This window comes from Etheostoma cragini, chromosome 3, assembly GCF_013103735.1.
Source record: "Etheostoma cragini isolate CJK2018 chromosome 3, CSU_Ecrag_1.0, whole genome shotgun sequence".
Classification (NCBI taxonomy): Eukaryota; Metazoa; Chordata; class Actinopteri; order Perciformes; family Percidae; genus Etheostoma; species Etheostoma cragini.
The window spans coordinates 2,408,070-2,427,348 of NC_048409.1; the positions used below are offsets into that span (position 1 = coordinate 2,408,070).

At 39.7% G+C, this 19,279-nt stretch overlaps 1 protein-coding gene across 4 annotated transcripts in view; it reads left to right on the top strand.

Annotated features, from left to right (window-relative positions):
• igsf9ba (immunoglobulin superfamily, member 9Ba) overlaps positions 1–19,279 on the top strand; it is a 63,569-nt gene that overhangs the window by 6,771 nt on the left and 37,519 nt on the right. For all 4 annotated transcript variants that reach the window (XR_004655976.1, XM_034866898.1, XM_034866896.1 and 1 more), the window contains exon 2: positions 14,355–14,552. Coding sequence is in view for 3 of the 4 variants with exons in the window: in XM_034866898.1 (XP_034722789.1) it covers positions 14,355–14,552 (198 nt within the window). In the remaining variant the exon portion in view is untranslated. The remainder of the gene's footprint in view (positions 1–14,354; positions 14,553–19,279) is intronic.

Sequence of the window (19,279 nt, forward strand, 5' to 3'; positions counted from 1 at the left end):
TCTGCTCCCTGTATGTGCTCCCTGTCTGATCTGCTCCCTGTATGTGCTCCCTGTCTGATCTGCTCCCTGTATGTGCTTGTCACAGAGCTGCTCACAAGACAGCCTCTCGGGAATTACGTCACGCAACAAAGTACTGTAGGATTGTGTGCAAAGCGCCTGTCAATTTTAGTACACGCTTAATGGTCCCATGAAAAACAGCAAAAAAATGATATTTTTATGAATTGACCTGTGGCGAGGAGCGAAGAGTAACAACGGTGGTTTCAGGTGTTGCGTTAATCATTCTGCCCGAGTAGCAGTGCTGGGTGCGCCAGACAGAGTTACGGAGATGAGAAGGGTATGTTTGGACTTATCTAACTCAGGGGGAATACAGTGAATAAGATAAAGTCCCAATAAGTCGGCGTGTTTCTTTAAAACACAAAAGTGTAGGTTTGGTATGAATAAAAATTAAGAAGTGGGTAAAAGGTATACATGTAGATGTGAGGGACAACATTATTCCATGGGAATATGTAAGCTTATATGACGAGACCATTGATTTTACTTTTAATGCTGCATACAAATTGAGTGACAACAATGTTTTTCTAATTAAATTTTCTAAGCTCATCACTCCGCCCAAGTTGTAGTGCTTCGCCTCCTGTGGAGAATAGTTGGTGGAACTTGTTTTGGTGAAACTTTGGCGGAAGTAGTCATGCAACAGAAAACTCAGATTGGTCAGACGGTCTAGCTACCTGTCTGGATTTACCCTGCAGAGATCTGAGGACCAGATAACCATAGTCCTCAGAACTCAACCAAAAATTAAAATTCCAGCACAAAGAAAGTGTAAGGTAACGGACGTCTGGCCAAAAACAGTGACATCTGGCGGAATTTCCGGCGGAGCTATCCCAAAAGTGGGAGGTCATGGATATAGACTACTTTGACCCTGGCTCTACATTAAAGGAATAGTTCAATATTGTAGAAAACATATGTTTACTAGCTGTCTTGTCGAGAGTTAAATGAGAAAATCTGCGCTGATATCATGTCTGTACTGTGCGCTAAATATGTATTTTAGCTAACCAAAGGATTTATTCATTTTTAGCAGCATTGTGACATTATCACCTATCCAGTTTTTTTAACCATAAGTATGTGTATTAACCCTCATGTTGTCCTTGGCTCAAATTGACCCGTTTTCCTATATCAATGTTATTTTTAACATTCCAAAATAACATGATTGATTCCACACGACGCTCTTTGCCAAGTACACATCTCTACTTTCAATAATTTTATAGCATTTGAAAAAAATTTAAAGTGGTTTTGAAATAGTATTGTGTAGCAGTTGACATATTCCAGTCTGTGATTATCCATCAACATCCATTCCTTTAATTTTAGTCTCAATAATTACTAATTTCTGCTTTTCTGCTGTTATAATTTCCTATAAAGGAGGTTTATTCATCAAAAATTTTAAAATAACTGTAAAACTGAAGTTAATAAGTTAGTGTTACGTAGTGTTAAAAACGTCCAAAAAAGTCACAAACATTGAAAAAAATGACAAAAACTTAAGAAAATGTTAAAAACATTAACAAAAAGCGTCAGCTGAAGTGTTGCTTTTTCAATATTGACGGGAAGACAACACAAGGGTTAAACATATTTGCTTGACTGATGCTATAACATGCCTGCCAAGCTGTTCTGAAACGATGTCCTCCTGAATTGGTCCTTGTTGTTGACTTGTTCGTCCTTTTCCAACAGACACATACAACACAACTTCATCTCTCTTATTCTTATTTTTCACTGTTGTACTTTCTCGCTCACAATCATGAGAGTAAAGCTTAGTAATGAGCTTAGGAAAGGGCCTGTGCTCAAGCTGTGGATGGCAGACTCTCAGTACTGGGCATGTGCCAGCTCTTTCTGGTGGTGCCCCCTCCCCCTCTCCTCCTCCCTCTGCCAGTCCAGTCCCAGAAGAGCCTCCTTGCAAACAAAGCCCGCAGCATTCTGGGAAAGCCAGTTTTTTTTTTTTAAATCATGTGGTTCTGGTTGGATGGACTGCTTTCTAAGCATCATCATCTCTCTGAAAGCATGCTGCTTATGAGAATATAAGTAAAATGTGACACTGTGTCAATGTTCCACTTACTGCAGGTCCAGTTGTATCATCTGTACAGTAAAGTCTATCTGTCTTATTATGCAGCTAAAAAAAAAAAAATCTATATATACAGTAGATCTGCGATAAATCAGGCAGTCAACTGATAAATTGACTTAATGACTAAAGAGGGAATTCCAATGATTTAAACTGAGAGAAAATTAAAATAATAGTCAATGATTCAGCATAATGTCATTCAGGTGATGAAGTGCAATTTACTGAGGTCATGACACGGACTAGGAAGTTAGCTTTTAAAGTTTGGTACACACAGCTCTTTTGCATTCATGGCTCGTCTAGGACAGACAGATTTTTTCTTGTATTTTGATATTTACCTACCACTGACTAAATACTGGTTGGTAGTAACTCCACTTATCTCACATAATTCCACTTTTATCCTCTTACTTAATCAACATTTGTACTAGGTGACGTGCTGGTAGAAAAAAAAGCCACAACTTCACCCTTCCAGTTTTAAAAATGTCCAAAATATTATGAATAAAATTATAATTTCCTTTCCAACTGTCCCTCACAATTTGGTACAAATTCTCTAAATCATATACCCGAGTGTTTTCCTACCTAGTAAGGTAAACTAATGGATTTATCTTCAGTTTATAAGGTCTCAGACAATCAAAGTGTGAGGTCTGGTTGTCCTCCCCCAGGGTCAATTTGAGCGTCAAAGACTAATATCCTGCATTCTGATACACGTTTATGCACCAATTAATGGTGAGAATACCTTTATTTATCCCATTAGAAGGAAAACACAGATGCCTGAATGAAATATATAAAAAAAATAATGGAATAGAAAGCAGTAAGGGGGCTTTCACATCGGGGACCTAAGCCTGGATCACAAAAGTTAATCCCAAAGCAACGAGGACAAAATAAAATAGGCTACTTATATTTGTCTTAAATGTGCAGTGAAGGGAGGATACTGGCGTCAGTGTAGGCGGAGTATTTGGGCCTGGTTGATACACACACACATTACACACTGCGCTCAGTGGGAAGCGGGTCGTTGAAAGATGAGAAAAGTCTCTCTACATGTTTTGCAATGTTAGTTTAATTTGCTGTCACAATACTCAAGCCCGTGATTGGGAGTACAAATATCTGAAGTGAAAGTTTTGTCACCAATAGATGTAAATATATATATGTTGCGTATCATTGCACATTTTTAAGTGGGTATATGAAGATCCTGGAGATTTCTCAGTGGGTGTACTGTGTGTAGCTGCGTATCACGTAGACTACACCACTGGGACTACTTGTTCATGCCAGGAGGAACTGTAAAAAAGCATTTATATTGGGATGAAATATTGACTTTGTAGCAGCGACTAATTCTCCTTTCACTGATTACCAAATGAGAAACATCATTTGTGTGTGTACTATTTAGATGTTTGTCATCAGTCACAGTTTTTCTAGAAGTTTTTTTTTTTTTTTTTTTTTATTTAACATAATGCCATCCAGAAATGCCTTATGTTGCAAAAAATACAAACATTGCTGTATTCACAATGGTTTGTCTTTCTTAACATTTAAAAGGAACAGTTCACTCTTGAATACATGCAGCTGCCCAAGAAGCACTTTCTAGATAAGTTTCTAGAGTTCAGTGTTGAATCCACACAGAGCACAATGATGTGGCTCTGAACTGCAGCTCGAGTGTTTGTACGAGTGTTACAGAAAGAGGAAGTGAGCGAGCGAGAGGGGAATGAGCAAATAGGAATTAGATGGAAGTGGATTCGTTGATCGGAAGATAAGTGGAGCTGTGGATGTCTGAGCAGCTCACATACAATAAAAGAAATCAGTGTTGCTTTCAATCTTTTACTCTTATACTTTTACATATGATATATTGATGCTGAATAAGCTCATAACCAACTGTAATTAGACACAAAAGCATTAATAAGTTCAGCTAGCAGCCTCTTTGTGTAATTAGATTGCAACACCTTTATAACTCATTTTAAAATGACTGAATCAGGACTGGACCGAGGAGTTTTTGTGGCTTACTGCTGAGGCCAATGACACCCCCATATTGTGCACCTCTGGCAGTGCAGTGCCCGGCAATGTTGGTTCGACCTTTGTGTCTTTGGCAAGCCAAGCCCATTTCACACATCTCTCCTCGCTGTGTGTTCGAGCAGGTGTCAGCACATCCATTGCATCCCTGACTGAGCATTGTCTGAAAGGGGGGGGGGGCTTTGCCATTAAAGAGAGCTAAATAATGAAGAGACCAAATCCATCTTGGATTGTCCCTGTATAAAAGTTAAAATAGAGACACTGCCTTGTCTGCTAAAAACACCTTGTGGACTGGAAAATGCCCTTTGGGCCAGAGTGTGAAGTAAAATGTGTAATAAATAAATTTAAAAGTCAATAGTTATGTTTCTGATGGATTTGTACTGGTTTTAGGGTAACAAAAGTACTCAGATCCTTTATTTATTACTTTAAAAATAACATTACTACAGTGTAGATTACACTGTTATGCATTTAAAAAAATTCTAAAGGAAAAGTACAAATGTAGTAGGATCAAATATGTAATTTAAGTACTCCAAGTAAAACTACTCATTATGCACAATGTCCCATTTCAGAAAAATATATACAATTCTTGGATCACTTAGGGATGCATTATTTTGTTCCACTTGTGTATGTTATCACTTTAATGTTGCAGCTGGTGAAGGTGGAGCTAATCTTAAGGATCAACTAAGTCTCATCTTAACCTGTAGTTATAAATCATAATTTATGTGTTGAATGATTACATTTTGCATTAATCTGTAAAGTAAGTGAAGTTACCAAATGTAGTGTAGTAAAAGTACAACATTTCCGTTTGACTTTTAGTAGAGTTAAAGGGGAAAGTAACATTGGAAATAGTCAAGTAAAGTCTGAATACCTCAAAATTTAACTTAAGTACTTAAGTTAGTGTACTAAGTAACTTTCCACCATTGTATGTCAGAGAGAAGGAGAGGGAACTAGGGAGGAGAGTGGTGATGGCATGGACTTGAACATGATGCCAGTCTGAAAAGCTGGACCACCAGCAGACACAAATCCTCATGGTGGACTCAAATTTGTTCACCAAAAACAGAAATAATTGTGGTTAATAAAAGCAGATTGTAAGAGAATTTTTTTTCCAAAGCTATATGATATGAGTGCAACAATAACACCTTCTATAATCCCACAGAGTGTGTTTTAGGATTCTGGACCCCCCAAGGGTCTGGGTGCAGGTCTAGAGCACATCAGCTGTAGTTGTATGACTAGCAGGCCAAACCCAGCTGACCCCTCCCTGAGGCCACGTTCAGACAGCCTGTGTCGTAGGGCTGGAGTAAAAAATCGATACAGCATAGTATCGCGATATTTTTCATTAGCAATACTGTATCGATACACAGACTCCAAGTATTGATCTTTTATAATATACGTGTTGGTCAGTTTGTCTGCTTGACAATCCCATTTAACAGTAATATAATTGTTTCTTTTTACATGAAACAGATGTTGACAAAGTTTCATTTTGAGGACTTCATTTGAAATTGGGGGAAAATTGGAAGTCGGAAAAAGGTAATAAATGCAATATATCGCAGAATATTGCAATATGTTTAAAATCGCAATAATATCGTATCATGGTATGAATATCGTGATGATATAGGAGGCGTCTGGTGAATCCCACCCCTACTGCTTCGGCTGTCCGACGGTTCAAGACATAAGGAAGGAATTCCTTCATTTGGAATGGGGGTAGTGCCTTTAAGCTGCAGCGGGGGTTTGTCAAAGGGGGAACACGCGAAACAACCACAGCCATTGGAGAAACGCAGCCCCACGTCAGCCGCGGTGGCCAATCATGTAATCGTAAATCCGACTTGGCAATGTGTTATGAACTATAGTTGGAGGCGAGTCCCGTACAGCATTGATTCCCAAAGTGGGGGTCAGGACCCACAGGGGGTTCACGAGCCAGAGAGGGGGGGTCGCAAGTTGATTTCCAGAAATATAATAAAAATGTAAAAACGATAAGAAATAGCATATGTTAGCCATGATTTTAACACAAGATAAAACTAGTGGCTACATTTAAAATAAAACCAAGCAAATAAATCCAAAGGGAACAGCTCTTTTGATTTTCTTTGACCACTCCGACCCCTGAGGTCACTGCAACGGATTTACGACATATTAGCGACCGAATCAGTTGTAGCAGGTCAGTGTAGAGCACGATTGAATGTGGAAGATGATCTCCGAGTAGCGGTCTCCAACATTTAACCAAGATTGGACTTTCTGTGCTCCAAACACAATGCACATCCATCTCATTAGGTGAGGTTACGTTCAAACTAAAGCAATGAGTAAATTACTGTAGAATAATGTTATGGCTGTTGTGTTGTCAATATGCTCGTGTTTGGATAGGCCTGTAGTGCGTGCGCAGTTGCGCGCAATGTTTATATACGTTTAAAGTGGGGGGGTCGCAACTCACTTGCACCGTCACTTTGGGGGTCGTGGGGTGAAAGTTTTGGGAACCCCTGCCATGCAGTACTATGTATCACCATCACTGCCTTCATCGCTGCCACAGGAAGGTTTTACACTGTGACGGTAAAGCTGAATGTTTCCTGCAAGAACAAAGCCCTCGCTATAACAGCTGCAGTATTAAAGCTAAAGTAACTTTAATAAATAATTACTTCTTGTCATAATTACTTAAACTGTCAATATCTCCTGTAAGTACTACGTGAATAAAATCATTCCCCTGCCTCCTCCTGGTGCTCCCAATGGAAAAGGAAAACAACCAATCAGAGGGCGGAGTCCCTTACGCGGTGTCAATGACTGCTCGTAAACTGCAGTCAAACTGCAAAACTAGGCAGTGCTGATTAAAATATCCCAATTCTTTCACTGCATTGCCAATGTCTCGCCCCAGCTTTTTTCAGGAACACTACAGGAACATTTTAGTAGTGTTCAATGTAAAATGAGAGAGTTTCTCCATCTAGTCGGCCAGCGGGTGGGTTTTGGTTTTGTCTCAAATTGGTCCCTAATGTCTCATTTTGTGGTTAAGCATGGGCTTATTAAATTCAATGACATTGTACATTTAAATGTATGGAGGACCGATACCCTGCCTAACTGTGGTATTGCTACAATATCTGAGTACTTCTTCCACCACTGATGATCCTATAGAAGATGATGCTTTGCTTTAGATTAGCCAACAGTATGTAAAGTAGTTAAAAGTAGCACAACCTTAAAGAACTACAACAGTATGATCAATTCAATACATAAATGCAGTAATGCAGCAGTAATATTAATCCAATAACATCATGTTTAATAGTAAAACACTGACAGGGACCTGCGTAATGAGTATTATTACTTGGGATACTTACATTTTGAATGGCTTGAATGCAGAACTTTTACTTGTAGTGGAGTATTTTAACTGTGTGGCATTGATACTTTTACTTAAGTAAAGGATCTGATTACCTATTGCACCCAGTTGCAGTTCTAGACCATTTCAAATAGAGGTGCCAGGCTGGGACCACATGCAATTTTAGGGGTATCAAATATATTAAGCACACACAGACACACACACACACACACACAGGCCATTCTTTGATGTGACCTTCAGCATATGCAGGCTGGCATTCAATTACCGCCATGTCAGTGGCCCATCCAGCCCAGTGGCTGCATGTCCTTGAGAGTCTCTGCAGCCTCCGTCCAGTCTATATATTCCATTACATCCTCCACATCGGCAGCTCTGTCCGGTTTAAAGCAGCGCTCACATCCTCCTCCCCATGAAGGCACACACAATTTTCTTGGTATCCTCTACAAAATCTCTAACTGCGCCGAGCAATGGTTTTCCTCGCTTGTACGCTGAATCCGATTTGAGTCTGAGGTAAATATTCGATTTTAGTTTATACTGGGTGAAATATTTTGTAGTGTTACAAAACCAAAAAAAAACACCCTGGACCAAAAAATCCAAGCACTGCTCATCTAAAATGTGTCTCTTATTGAACTCATTCATATTTTTATATTTTCCCACAATATTGTTCAGTGTGTTTTTGGACAGCATTACTGTCAAAACATTTCACTCTGCTCGGCCTGATTATTGCCCAAAATTGCCTTGAGAGTCTGCTTACTGTACGAATCTGGGATCATTACTGAAAGTAGAGTGTGGTGTGAGAGACATTTTCAGCCACTGCCACTTCAAAAACGCTCCAGTTAAAATCTAATGCAGATTTAACCCCGCGTGCCCCGTCGCTGTTCTGCTGCGATGATTCATGTGCTGGTCTGCACAGCTGTTGATTGACCTCGAACAGATGTCTCTTATTGGTTTATGATGTTGTTACATCACATTGTGTGTATCAGTAAACATTTGGCTGCTTCTCTCAGCTCTTAATATCCTTGTCGCATTTCTGCTTTCCTCATATGTGTTGTTTATCTCATAACGTCTTGGATAAATTCTCTATAAATAAAGATGATTGACTGAATAATGAAAAATGATCATTGACTCTCTGACAAAGCTTCAAGTTGCAAAGGATCTGTCTAGAGCTGAAACAATTGGTGGATTAATTGATTAAATGATCAAAAGAATAATAATCAATCGATTAATAAAGTCAGTTCATTTTTCAAGCAAAACCAAGAAAAAATATTCTTAATATTTCCATCTGTGATCCTTTGTTCTTATCTCAGTGTTTCCCAACACAAATTAAATCTGATTTTGAAATTAAACACTATCTTGTGGATAAACACAATCATGATAGAAACAAGACTGAATCAATCTTTTATTAGAACTAGAATTCACAAAGGCAAATCCACTTTGCATGTTTTGTAACTTTTACGTTTGACCGGATTAATAGAGATTATCTTCAAATTTATGCATGGAAGCGGGGGTGGATGGTAGATTTTATAAAGCAATCCGGACCGTATATAGTTGCCCAGTTGCTTGTGTGGAGATCAATGATATGTATACTCACTGGCTGGATAAAACAAGGGGGTATCGTCTCCTACTAACCTTTTTTTTGGAATGACTTAAATCTAAAGATTAACCAAACTAATTAATGCATATGCTTGGATGATACTTAGCTGATGTCCTTTTACTGGTTGAGTCTGACCTGCAGAGTATATTAAATGTGGTTAGTTTTTGGTGTCAAAGCAAACCACATATACTGCATTTCAGAAAGAAAAGTACACAAAAAATTAATTTTGGCTCAGTCACTTAAGAGAATTTTAGTGCGTATTATACTGTATAAATACTTGGGTATTTCTCCTGGTGCATTTTAATTTGGGTCCTTTAGTCCTGGTGCACCGAGAAGCAATAATAGGAATGGCTGTTTAATTTTAACGTGTTAAGTTTGTCTCAAAAGTCTGGAATACAGGGCGAAGTGGATTATTAAATTGTTGTTCTGATTTCTATATAGCATGTGTTTGGTCTGAAGATTGTACTGGAAGATGCTTATTAAGTTGCTCTTTTATTTTTGGACTGTCTCTGTTGTTTTGGAAATGTATACGCAGCCCTCTGGTTCTGGCTTTTATTAAATGATGGTGTCTTGTGAGCCCATGAGGCCTTGACATAGTAATATACAAGACACAGTCATGAAAAAAATTCAAAATATTCACAAGAAGGGGTTCACAGGATGCTCAATGGAATAGGTTTGAAGAAAAAAAAAGTTATGCTATTTGTGAAATTTGTGAGAGTTTTATCTCTCAAAAGGAATTCAAATCATACAATCTGAGAAATTTAGAGGCAAAAAGCTCACAATCTTGCCTGACAATAAATTAAATATGGTTGGGTTTTGTACTGTTTTTTGGAAACAAGTTACAAGTTATTTAAAGACATCCCCTTCAGCTTCAGAAAATTGAAACAGGCCTTTTTTTAAACCAATTATAACACCAATAATCAAGAAAATAATAATCATACTCGCTGTGGCGCTGCCTGTTTATCCTGTAATACAATGAGGAATGTATCTTTATTTTTAATGTATATGAACTGCCTGCCATATAGAGATTTATCTGACAGCTGACTGAATTGTTAGCCTTCATGAATTCATGATCACAGCAGTAAATCCACTATGTGCCAACTTTAGATACATAAAACATATTGGTCTCTTGGATTTATGAGCTGTTGGATTTATGCCGATCTTACTCAACAGATTTCAACCTCTGTGGGCTTCAGCTTCAGTTGACATTTACAGTGCGAAACCAATCGGGAATTGCCATCATCTCTTTACTCTATTGATCCCTCTATATCTACAGTGCGGTTTATTTGGAAGATCTTAAGCATGGATGCTTGTAACACATTTATGCGTTGTTGAGAGCATAAATATTTCCCCCTGAATAAGCCCCCATAAACCCAACAGGGTCACCGTGTCTCCATTAAGGAAATGAAAAAGGCAAAAGCGGTGACCAAACCTCTACTTATTGTCCCCTCATGAGGATCCCATAAAAGAATTGGAGAATTATTAGCACCTCTAATATATTATCTCAAGTCTTTTAAAGTATGTTCACCATCTAAGACTTGCTCCCGCTACCACCATGGTCGAAATAATACTACCAGCCAGAATCCCGAGCCTCTAAACTAGTGCTACCTGAACCGCCTGTAGAGGAAACCGTGGATTTCAGCAGCATGCACAGTTGTGCCACATAGCTTGAGCTGGTCCTTCATGTCAAGTGACTCTACTTACTCAAACCAAACAATGTATCCAGTGTCTTTGATTGCAGATGGTAGCCTGATCCCTTTTATCCCTTGAAAGTCATAGAGCACAAGTGCCAGACCCTCTACTAAAGACAACAGATGCAAAGGGAACTATTTTAATGATATATGCCCATGGCGCAGGTGCGTTTAAGGCGTGCCCAAAGCCCCTTTTTGCTAGTTTGACGGTGAAAAAAAAGGGTTCGTTAGCCGGGCACCGTAACATTTTTCTTTGTGATCTTTTCTGTGTGTGTGAGTTAGTATTTCCTAACTTCCACCGGTTGCAGAACGTCTGCGGATCAGCTCCGCCGCGTGTCGGCTCCGTGCTCGGTGCTCCACCGTCCATCAATACCCACCAGGTCTGGATTTGTAAGTCTAGGCGCATTTTACTAATGCGCTGTTCAAATAACAATAAAATGCTGCGCTCTTAATTTTAGACCAGGTTTTTGTTTGTTGGTGATGCGATCACTTTCCACCGCCTCAAGATAGCAATGCACCAAGAAGTCATCTGATCACACCTCTTGTGGCGGGCTTTGCGCTCTGCCGGGTGCAAGACAGGGCCCATAAAGTCTCTACTTTTATTTGTTATATAACACCGGTGGTCAGTTGCACGTGTTTGTGTCCTCAAATTCCACATCAGTTATCTTGGACTGTGTTGAACCGGTCTTCAAGAGAACCCCGTTGGCGTTCACTGACTCACAAGTAGTGAACTTGTCTTGCACATGCTTCTTCACCAGAGATGGCAAAAGTACTCACTTCACGTGCTTAAATAAATGTACAGATGCATGTGTTAAAAAATACTCTGGTAAAAGTAGAAGTACTAACTACTTTAACTTCTTTACTCAAGTAAAAGTAACAAAGTACAGGCTTGGAAATTTACTTAAAGTATAACAGAAAAGTAGCCTTGTGAATGCCAACCATTATTTATGCAAAGGGACTAGAGAGCATGCTGAGAAACTTCATTGGACTTCAGTGGTGTTGAAGGTGGCTCTTATAACCGGTTTTAAAAAGCTTTATGAATGAGGGCGGCAATTTGTTTTGCTTATAGCTCAATGGGACAGGTTTCTTCAGACGTTTAGCATTAAAAGGTCATGTTTTGTACGGTCTGCAGAGCAGAGCGGCATGCCCACAGATGCTCTCTGCAACAATCGACTCCCCTCTCATCCACTCTCAGCAATTTTTATGCATGTTGTCATGCTACACTGGGCTTCATCAAACACTGACCCTCAGTTTAACCTTAATGACAAAAGCTGCTTAACTACCGGCATGATTTAGATGCTCCAAATTAGAACATGAGGTTTTGTTCTTTCTTTGATGCCAAGCTTTTCTGGGGCTTGTAGTTGTCTATCAGCTACTCAATGAGATTTCTTACTTGTAACACTTGCATCGTATTTGTCAGCACTCAGGCTAGTGCAGCTTTTTGTATTCACGTGCTGGTCTATCAATCAATCCATCAATCAATCAACATTTATTTATACAGCACTTTACAGCAACCAGCAGTTATCCAAAGTGCTTCACATCAGAAAACGAAATACAACAAAAAGAATGAAACGTAGAAATAAGGAAAAGTTTAGAAAAGGTTGCACAGAAACAGAAGAAGGAGAGGGGTATTGTTACACCACTACTACTGGCAGAGATCTAATGGTCATGTGGGGTTCATTGAGTCGTTCTATTTGGTTTGGGTCACTCACTAGAGCTTAGGTTAATGACCGTATACGTATTTGTGCCTCATTCTAACGCTCTAACGCTCCAGAGTTTGTAAACTGAGTGAGAGGAGTTATTATGGATAACAGCAAAATACAAAGAGAATTACTGAGCATGGAATAGATTTTAGTTTTTGTATAATTTATATTCCAAATGTAATGTATATGCTTGCCAAAAATATTTCTCTGTGCTCAAAATCTATGTAAAAAATCTAATATAACGCCATACAGGGTAGCTAAGAATAGCTGTTAGCAGGTGATAGCAGACACAGTCGCAAAGCAGATTCCTGCAACTGGCTGGCACACCACAGCTCCACTTTAAAAAAGTGCAATTTGATTAAATCTGCTCTGTTTCAGTCCAGTATGTGTGCTGGCTGAAACGAATAAAGTGGATTAACTCTATCACAGGATAATGCAGATTAAACCAGTGGGCACAATCACTAAGTGATGCATATGGCCTGTAGGGGTGGAGTTATAGCTTTATTTCTCAGACAGAAGAACTGGGTGGAAATATTTGGGTTTTAATTGCAGTGTGGACAGCTGAAAAAGCCACAGATCATGTAACATTTTCATTTCATACAGTGATGGGAGTGGAACACGGAGCAGTAACACCAGCGCTGCTTGAGCCCATAATACCTCCAGGTCCCAACAAATTAGCTCTTCTTGTAAAAAGAAGAGCTTGTGCAAATGATGCTGCTAATGAGAGCGTTAAGTTATTCAGCTGGTGTTTCTCTGTAGTCATACGTCAGCATGTCTCTTGATCCCCGAAGCGATTTTCCCCCTGGGCGAGGGCGGGTAGTCATGCTCGCTCTGACGGTGAAGATACAGCCGGTTCAATGAAAGCGGGGGTGGCAGCTGGAGAAAATCCATTCGCAGAGTGAGCGTTCCGCTGAGGCAGGTAGGCCGACCTTTCAGTCATCTGATAGGTCAACGCTCGGCAGCGTGCCTGGACAGTCGTGGCTAAACGCCAGGCCTGGTGGTGCTCATAGTAAAGCTTATCTGAGCAGCAGCCAGCTATGATCAATGGAACCCCTTGGCAGCTCATTTATAGTACAGTATGGCACAGCCACAAAACACTCACCAGCAGACACAGGTGACCGATGACAATAGGGTTTACCGGCGTGCATGGCGATCATTTAGAATCTTAATGTAGGCCAGGAGTGTTCAATGTATCTGAAGCAAAATGTAGTTTTAATCCATTGTGCAGGGGTGCAAGTTATTCATCTGTTGATTCATTGATTTGTTGCTTGGTCTATAAAATGTCAGAACATTATGAAAAATGTTGATCGGGGTTTCTCAATGTCCAAAATGTCGTCCTCAAATGTCTTGTTTAATCCACAACTCAAAGATATTCAATTTACTGTCATAGAATAGAGTAAAATAGCATAGAATAGAATAAATCTTTATTGTCCATCAGGGTGGACATGTTTCTTTGGCCCACCAGACCTACAGGACAGATTAAACATATAGACATCTCAAAATTAGTAAGTAAAATATGAAAAAATGAAATAAAAATATCAGGATAAAAGAGAATACATATGCTTGAACTTATTAAAATAGCAGCTCAGTTGGATTGTCACTTGATATGGTTGAGGATACTGATGGTATTTGGAATAAAAGAGCAATGATAAACCAGAAAATATTCACATTTAAGAAGCTGGAATCTGAGAATTTAGAATTTCTTTTCTTAAGAAATGATTGAAACCGATTTGTCAATTAATCTTCGCAGCTCTAGTTTAGTCGATATTCTTTAATCGCCTCCTAATTAGTGCTTGCAAATTAGTCATGGATGACTTGGGTGTGATGCCATTTTTCTGCTTTGTCTGCAGTAATTCTGTGCAGGATACACACCTGCACCGTGTTCTTTTGGATGTCAGACTCCAGCCCTTGGAGATGAAATTCCTTGTTAGTGGTAACCGCTGCTGCGTCTTCTTCTCAGGTGCCCACGGAGTGAGAGAGGAGCCCCGGTTTGTGACGGCGCGCGCCGGAGAGAGCGTGATCCTGGGGTGTGACGTGTCCCCTCCCCTGGACGGCCAGCAGCCCCCCTATGTGGTGGAGTGGTTCAAGTTTGGAGTGCCTATTCCCTTCTTCATCAACTTCCGCTTCTACCCTCCTCATGTGGATCCAGAGTACACTGGTAAGATGTCTGTCTATGTCAAAGGAATCCAGCCCTGAAAGTATGACAAGATATTATGACACGTTTTTTTGTCTTTCTTAATCTTCAACAACTTTAGTTTCTGAATTTTTAATTAATGAGCTTTTGGATGCATCTTGAATCAGGATCAATATCTTTTTAGTTGCCAAGCACAGTAAATCCACAGGACTTTGTCTTGTTGACTCTGCAGCAGATACAAAGTTAAGAACAAGAGTTTCACAGTACACTCACAGAAGGATTTGATGACATTTTAAACGACATTTTTCCACTTGTGAAAGAGTAAGAGTTACATGTGAAACAGAATTAATGTTAAAACAACAACAACTCTACGGATTTAAAGGAATTGCTTTACATTTTGGGAGATATAATTGTTTCCAAAATGTTGCTTTTTTGCCAAGAGTGAGTTGTGAAGTTTGATATTAATCTCATGTCCAAGCGGGAAGTGTTGTTATCGACCAAACAACCTACACGAACACCTTTTATTTACTAAAGTTGGATGGGATCTGTATTGTTTACCGGCCAAATGTAACATGACCCATATTTGCACTATAGCACAGTGTGAAGCGTGTCTCAAAACGTTGTTAAACTACCTTTTGTGAGTCTATCAAAATGATATTTTAAGGATATATCCCTTCAAAAACATTACAGATTTTAGCTTTAAACTAAGATAATTTTGGAAACATTTCTATGATTATACAGCATATAGATTTCCCTACACTGCTGCAAACCTAATTATAACTTCTGGCTGAGAGCAGAGCCATTTCTGACAATTAGTTAAATATGTTGCAGTGCAAATGCACTGTGTACATGTTCCTCCCAATCCTATTTCATTGAGAAGACCTGCAAATTCAGCGTGATCCAGTCTGTTTTTCCCTCAGTATTTTTTTTATAGCGGTTTGGGCTGTAAGTATAGAACATGGCGCAGTACACTGAGGCCTTTAAGTACTAAGAGAAAGACTTGGCTGCCTTTGCAAAGGATTCTGGTCCTTGAACTTCACTTCTATTTGTTCTAACATGGCGTGCGGGGCTGCACAGGGGCATCTGCTGCCTCTAAGTGAGCAGAGGAAATAACTGTGTCTCAGCAATTCCGACTGCATTGTACATACATTCTTTTCTACACACTTCAGTGACAATGCACCACAGAGCATATATTGCAGAGTCGATACAGTATATTAAAAAACCCTACATGTTAGTTAGTATAAAGCAATACAATTCAACAGAACCATAAACTGCAGCCTCCAAATGATCATAAAATTGAAATAATGCCTCTCTTAACATTATTACCTTCATGAAGCAACACTATGAGAGCATTGAGGCTTAAACAAAGGAGTAAAGTTGCAGGCCATAAATCCCAAACAATAAAATGAAAGATGCTATGTACATATATATAAAGTACTGTACATGCTCACAACCTAAACATTTCCCTCTCCTGGCTTAGACAATATGTTTGCCACTGCCTTCACACAGATTTGAGACAGGAAATTGGTTTTTCTGATGTTGCTTCAGCATCTGTGACAAGATGGCGAGCTGTCAGAATGGGGTCAGAATTATCCCTTCATGTTCCCACCTCGTTACCAAGTACAAAACCCCCGCCTGACCTGGTAATATGCTGCGAAATAAAGGCGAAGCTTGGCTTGTCGGAAAACTGGAGGTTTCAATTCCCGTGTGTGTCCTAAATACGGACATAACGGGGTTTTCAGGGTTTGTTTTTAGTGAAAGTGGTGTGAATAATAATAAAGTAGTGAAATCACCCCCTGTGGGCTTTTCAAGCAGGGTCAGCACTGCAAATACAACTAATGGCAGTGACTTAATGTCCCCTCCTATTTTTGTTCTGTAGTGGCTACTGTAGATACTGCAGCTGCTGGAGCGTTTCATTGCTTCCTTTAACCTCCTGACCGGCAGCAGGGTATGAACGACCAGCGCTTTCCAAAACAGCATCACCCTCCCCTGTGCTCGCTCGGGCTCTACTGGGCCTCGGCCATGTGGCGTCAAGTCCACTGCTGACGAATTACCATCGAACAGATGCAAAATGAATATGGCCGGTCTCATTACATAGATTAAAGTTTGTTCTGGGGAATGCATGTGCATAGCGAGAGTGTGATAATGACACTGGCCTGTAGTTGATGAGATGCTCTTTGGGTCCATGCAGTCTCAGAGCTTATTTGGGCTATTCCCATGAATTCTTATCACTTAGTATGAATGAAAATGATCAATAGACTCAATGTGATATTATTCCTTCACACAGCTGCTACCAAAATAGAGTAGATTATCCATGAATGCTGCACTTACAGAATGGACAAATCCCTAATATGTTGACCATGCGGACTTTAATGATCCCATCTATGGGTCAACCATTTTGTCTAGGTCAGTGATCATTACCTTTGTTCACTTTAGACACCAACCAATTTAATATGTTAATTGAGATTCCTCATTCAACTTTGTATTTTCTATTTAATTTAATGCACAATAAGAACTTGTAGGCTACATATCTCCTTGTAGACTAAAATCTATCTTGTAAAGTGTTTCCTGCAGCAATATGGAAATTAGAACATTTAAAAGCGTCTATTTTTGTGCCCATTCAAGCAACGACGCAATCAATAATTCAGATGTGCAGCTTGTGAAATTTTAGTGTCCCGCTTTGGGACAAGCTGTTGGAAAACGAAACTATATCTTGGATGCACAAGGATAATATGGATATGTACAGTACATGTAAACATTATTGCCCTCTTAGGAGCTCCACTTTTCCTACATGTACACAGTAGGCTGAAGGATAACTATGCAAATTGCAGTCATTTATCTTACCGTTTAATAACGAGAGTTAATAATAATAATTCATAAGCGTCCAAATTCTTAGCTTACTGCTCACTATAGAGTACAGAACCGACTGAGTGTGTAATAGATGAACCAGGGAGCGGTTTCTGACACTTAAAACACATTTAACACGTGGACAAGATATAACAAGATATAACAAGTCAAGGATTTTTATGGTATCAAACTCCATTATCACAATACCCTGGAAATCCACAGAACACAAAACGAGTTACTCTGGCATCGAGTAATGCTGCTCATTAACTATGCCCTTGTAGCCGAGCTGCACCAATCACATTGGTGTATCTGATATAGGCGGGCCAGAGGAGAGCTGCACCAATCCCATCGGTGTATCTGATATAGGCGGGGCCAGAGACGAGCTGCACCAATCATACCGGTTTATCTGATGTAGGCGGGACCAGAGGCGAGCTGCACCATTCACATCGGTGTATCTGATGTAGTGGGGCCAGAGGCCAGCTAAACCAATCACATTGGTGTGTCTGATATAGGCGGGGCAAGAGGGGAGCTAAAGTTACAGTCTAATCTACCAGTCAGCTCCACTGGTAGCTAAGCGTATGGGGCTCTGGATACGTCACCCCGTGTGTTGTTGCAATTGTTTGTAGTGTTATCCAGTTGTGTGCAGTGAGATTTTCAAATTCACGCTTGGTGCCGCCCCTCCAGATGGGCGACTTTCCTTAGCCTACTTGATGCCAGACCTCTTGATCTTTCAGATTTGGGTCTGGATTTCAAGGCTATTATCACAAGGAAAAAATTAGAATTTTGGACTTAAGTACTTTTTGTGCTTAACAGTTTTAAGAAAAAGATTGTATTCATTTTTTTTTTTTCAACAAACTACAAAACATTAATTCCCAAAACACAATACCGTCCTTCCTGAGAAACCCTTTAGAAAGCTTAACCCTCCTGTTGTCCTCGGGTCAAATTTGACCCCTTTAAAAAATGTCTCTATGCAACATGAGTTCCTATTTAACAAAATTACCACAACAAATGGATTAGAATCCATACAACGCTCTTTGCAAATACAATTGATCACTTTCATTCCTCTGATCTTAACTAATAGTCAAAAATAATTCATAATTTCTTCTTTTTTTTTACAAAAGTTAATTATAATTCTATATAAATAAGGGTTATTGACCATGAATTCCAAAAAGTAGTGTAAAACTAGTGGTAGTAAGGTGGTTAGTGAAACCTTAAGTCTGAAAAAGGGACACAAATGTCACAATTTTTTTTTGTCCAACACAACTCAAGGGACAGGACAACACAAGGGTAAAGTACGTTTGATTACAGTACATTTTGGAATGGTGTTCATTTTAGATGTGCATAGTTAACTTTATCATTGATAGTGATAATTCTCTCCCCACGGTAACTATATATTTTCCCTTTTTTAATCGTATCTCTACGTTTTTGAAAAGTCTACCACACTCCTAACTTGGTCACCTTGGATCTTTAGTGCTTCCTCTTCAAAGCTTTCCTATTTGACAAAGCTTGCGATGTGATCTGAACAAGGTGTTAACTCATCTGTTTTCACAGCAGCGAGAAGCATGTACTGTGTAAGTGGTTAATGCCCAGGGGGGGCCGGTCCTGATGTGGATACACTGCTGTTAACTCTGTTTACAGCAGCACCCTCTCACTCTTTGACAAATGGGAGCTGAGGTTGATCCCTACCCTTCACGCCACCACCCTCCCAACTCAGCACTTCAATGCCCAGGCAAAAAATAGACTTGACTTTTTAAAGACAAGCTACACTGCAAGACTGCAGCTCGTCTCTCCTCCTCTTTGCTGCATCGATTTTCTGCTAAAAACGTCAGTTTTCTACCCCAGCTATGGCAGATATCCCAGGGTCTGGGTATCTTTCCATCTGTTCCCTTTATATACAGTGCTTG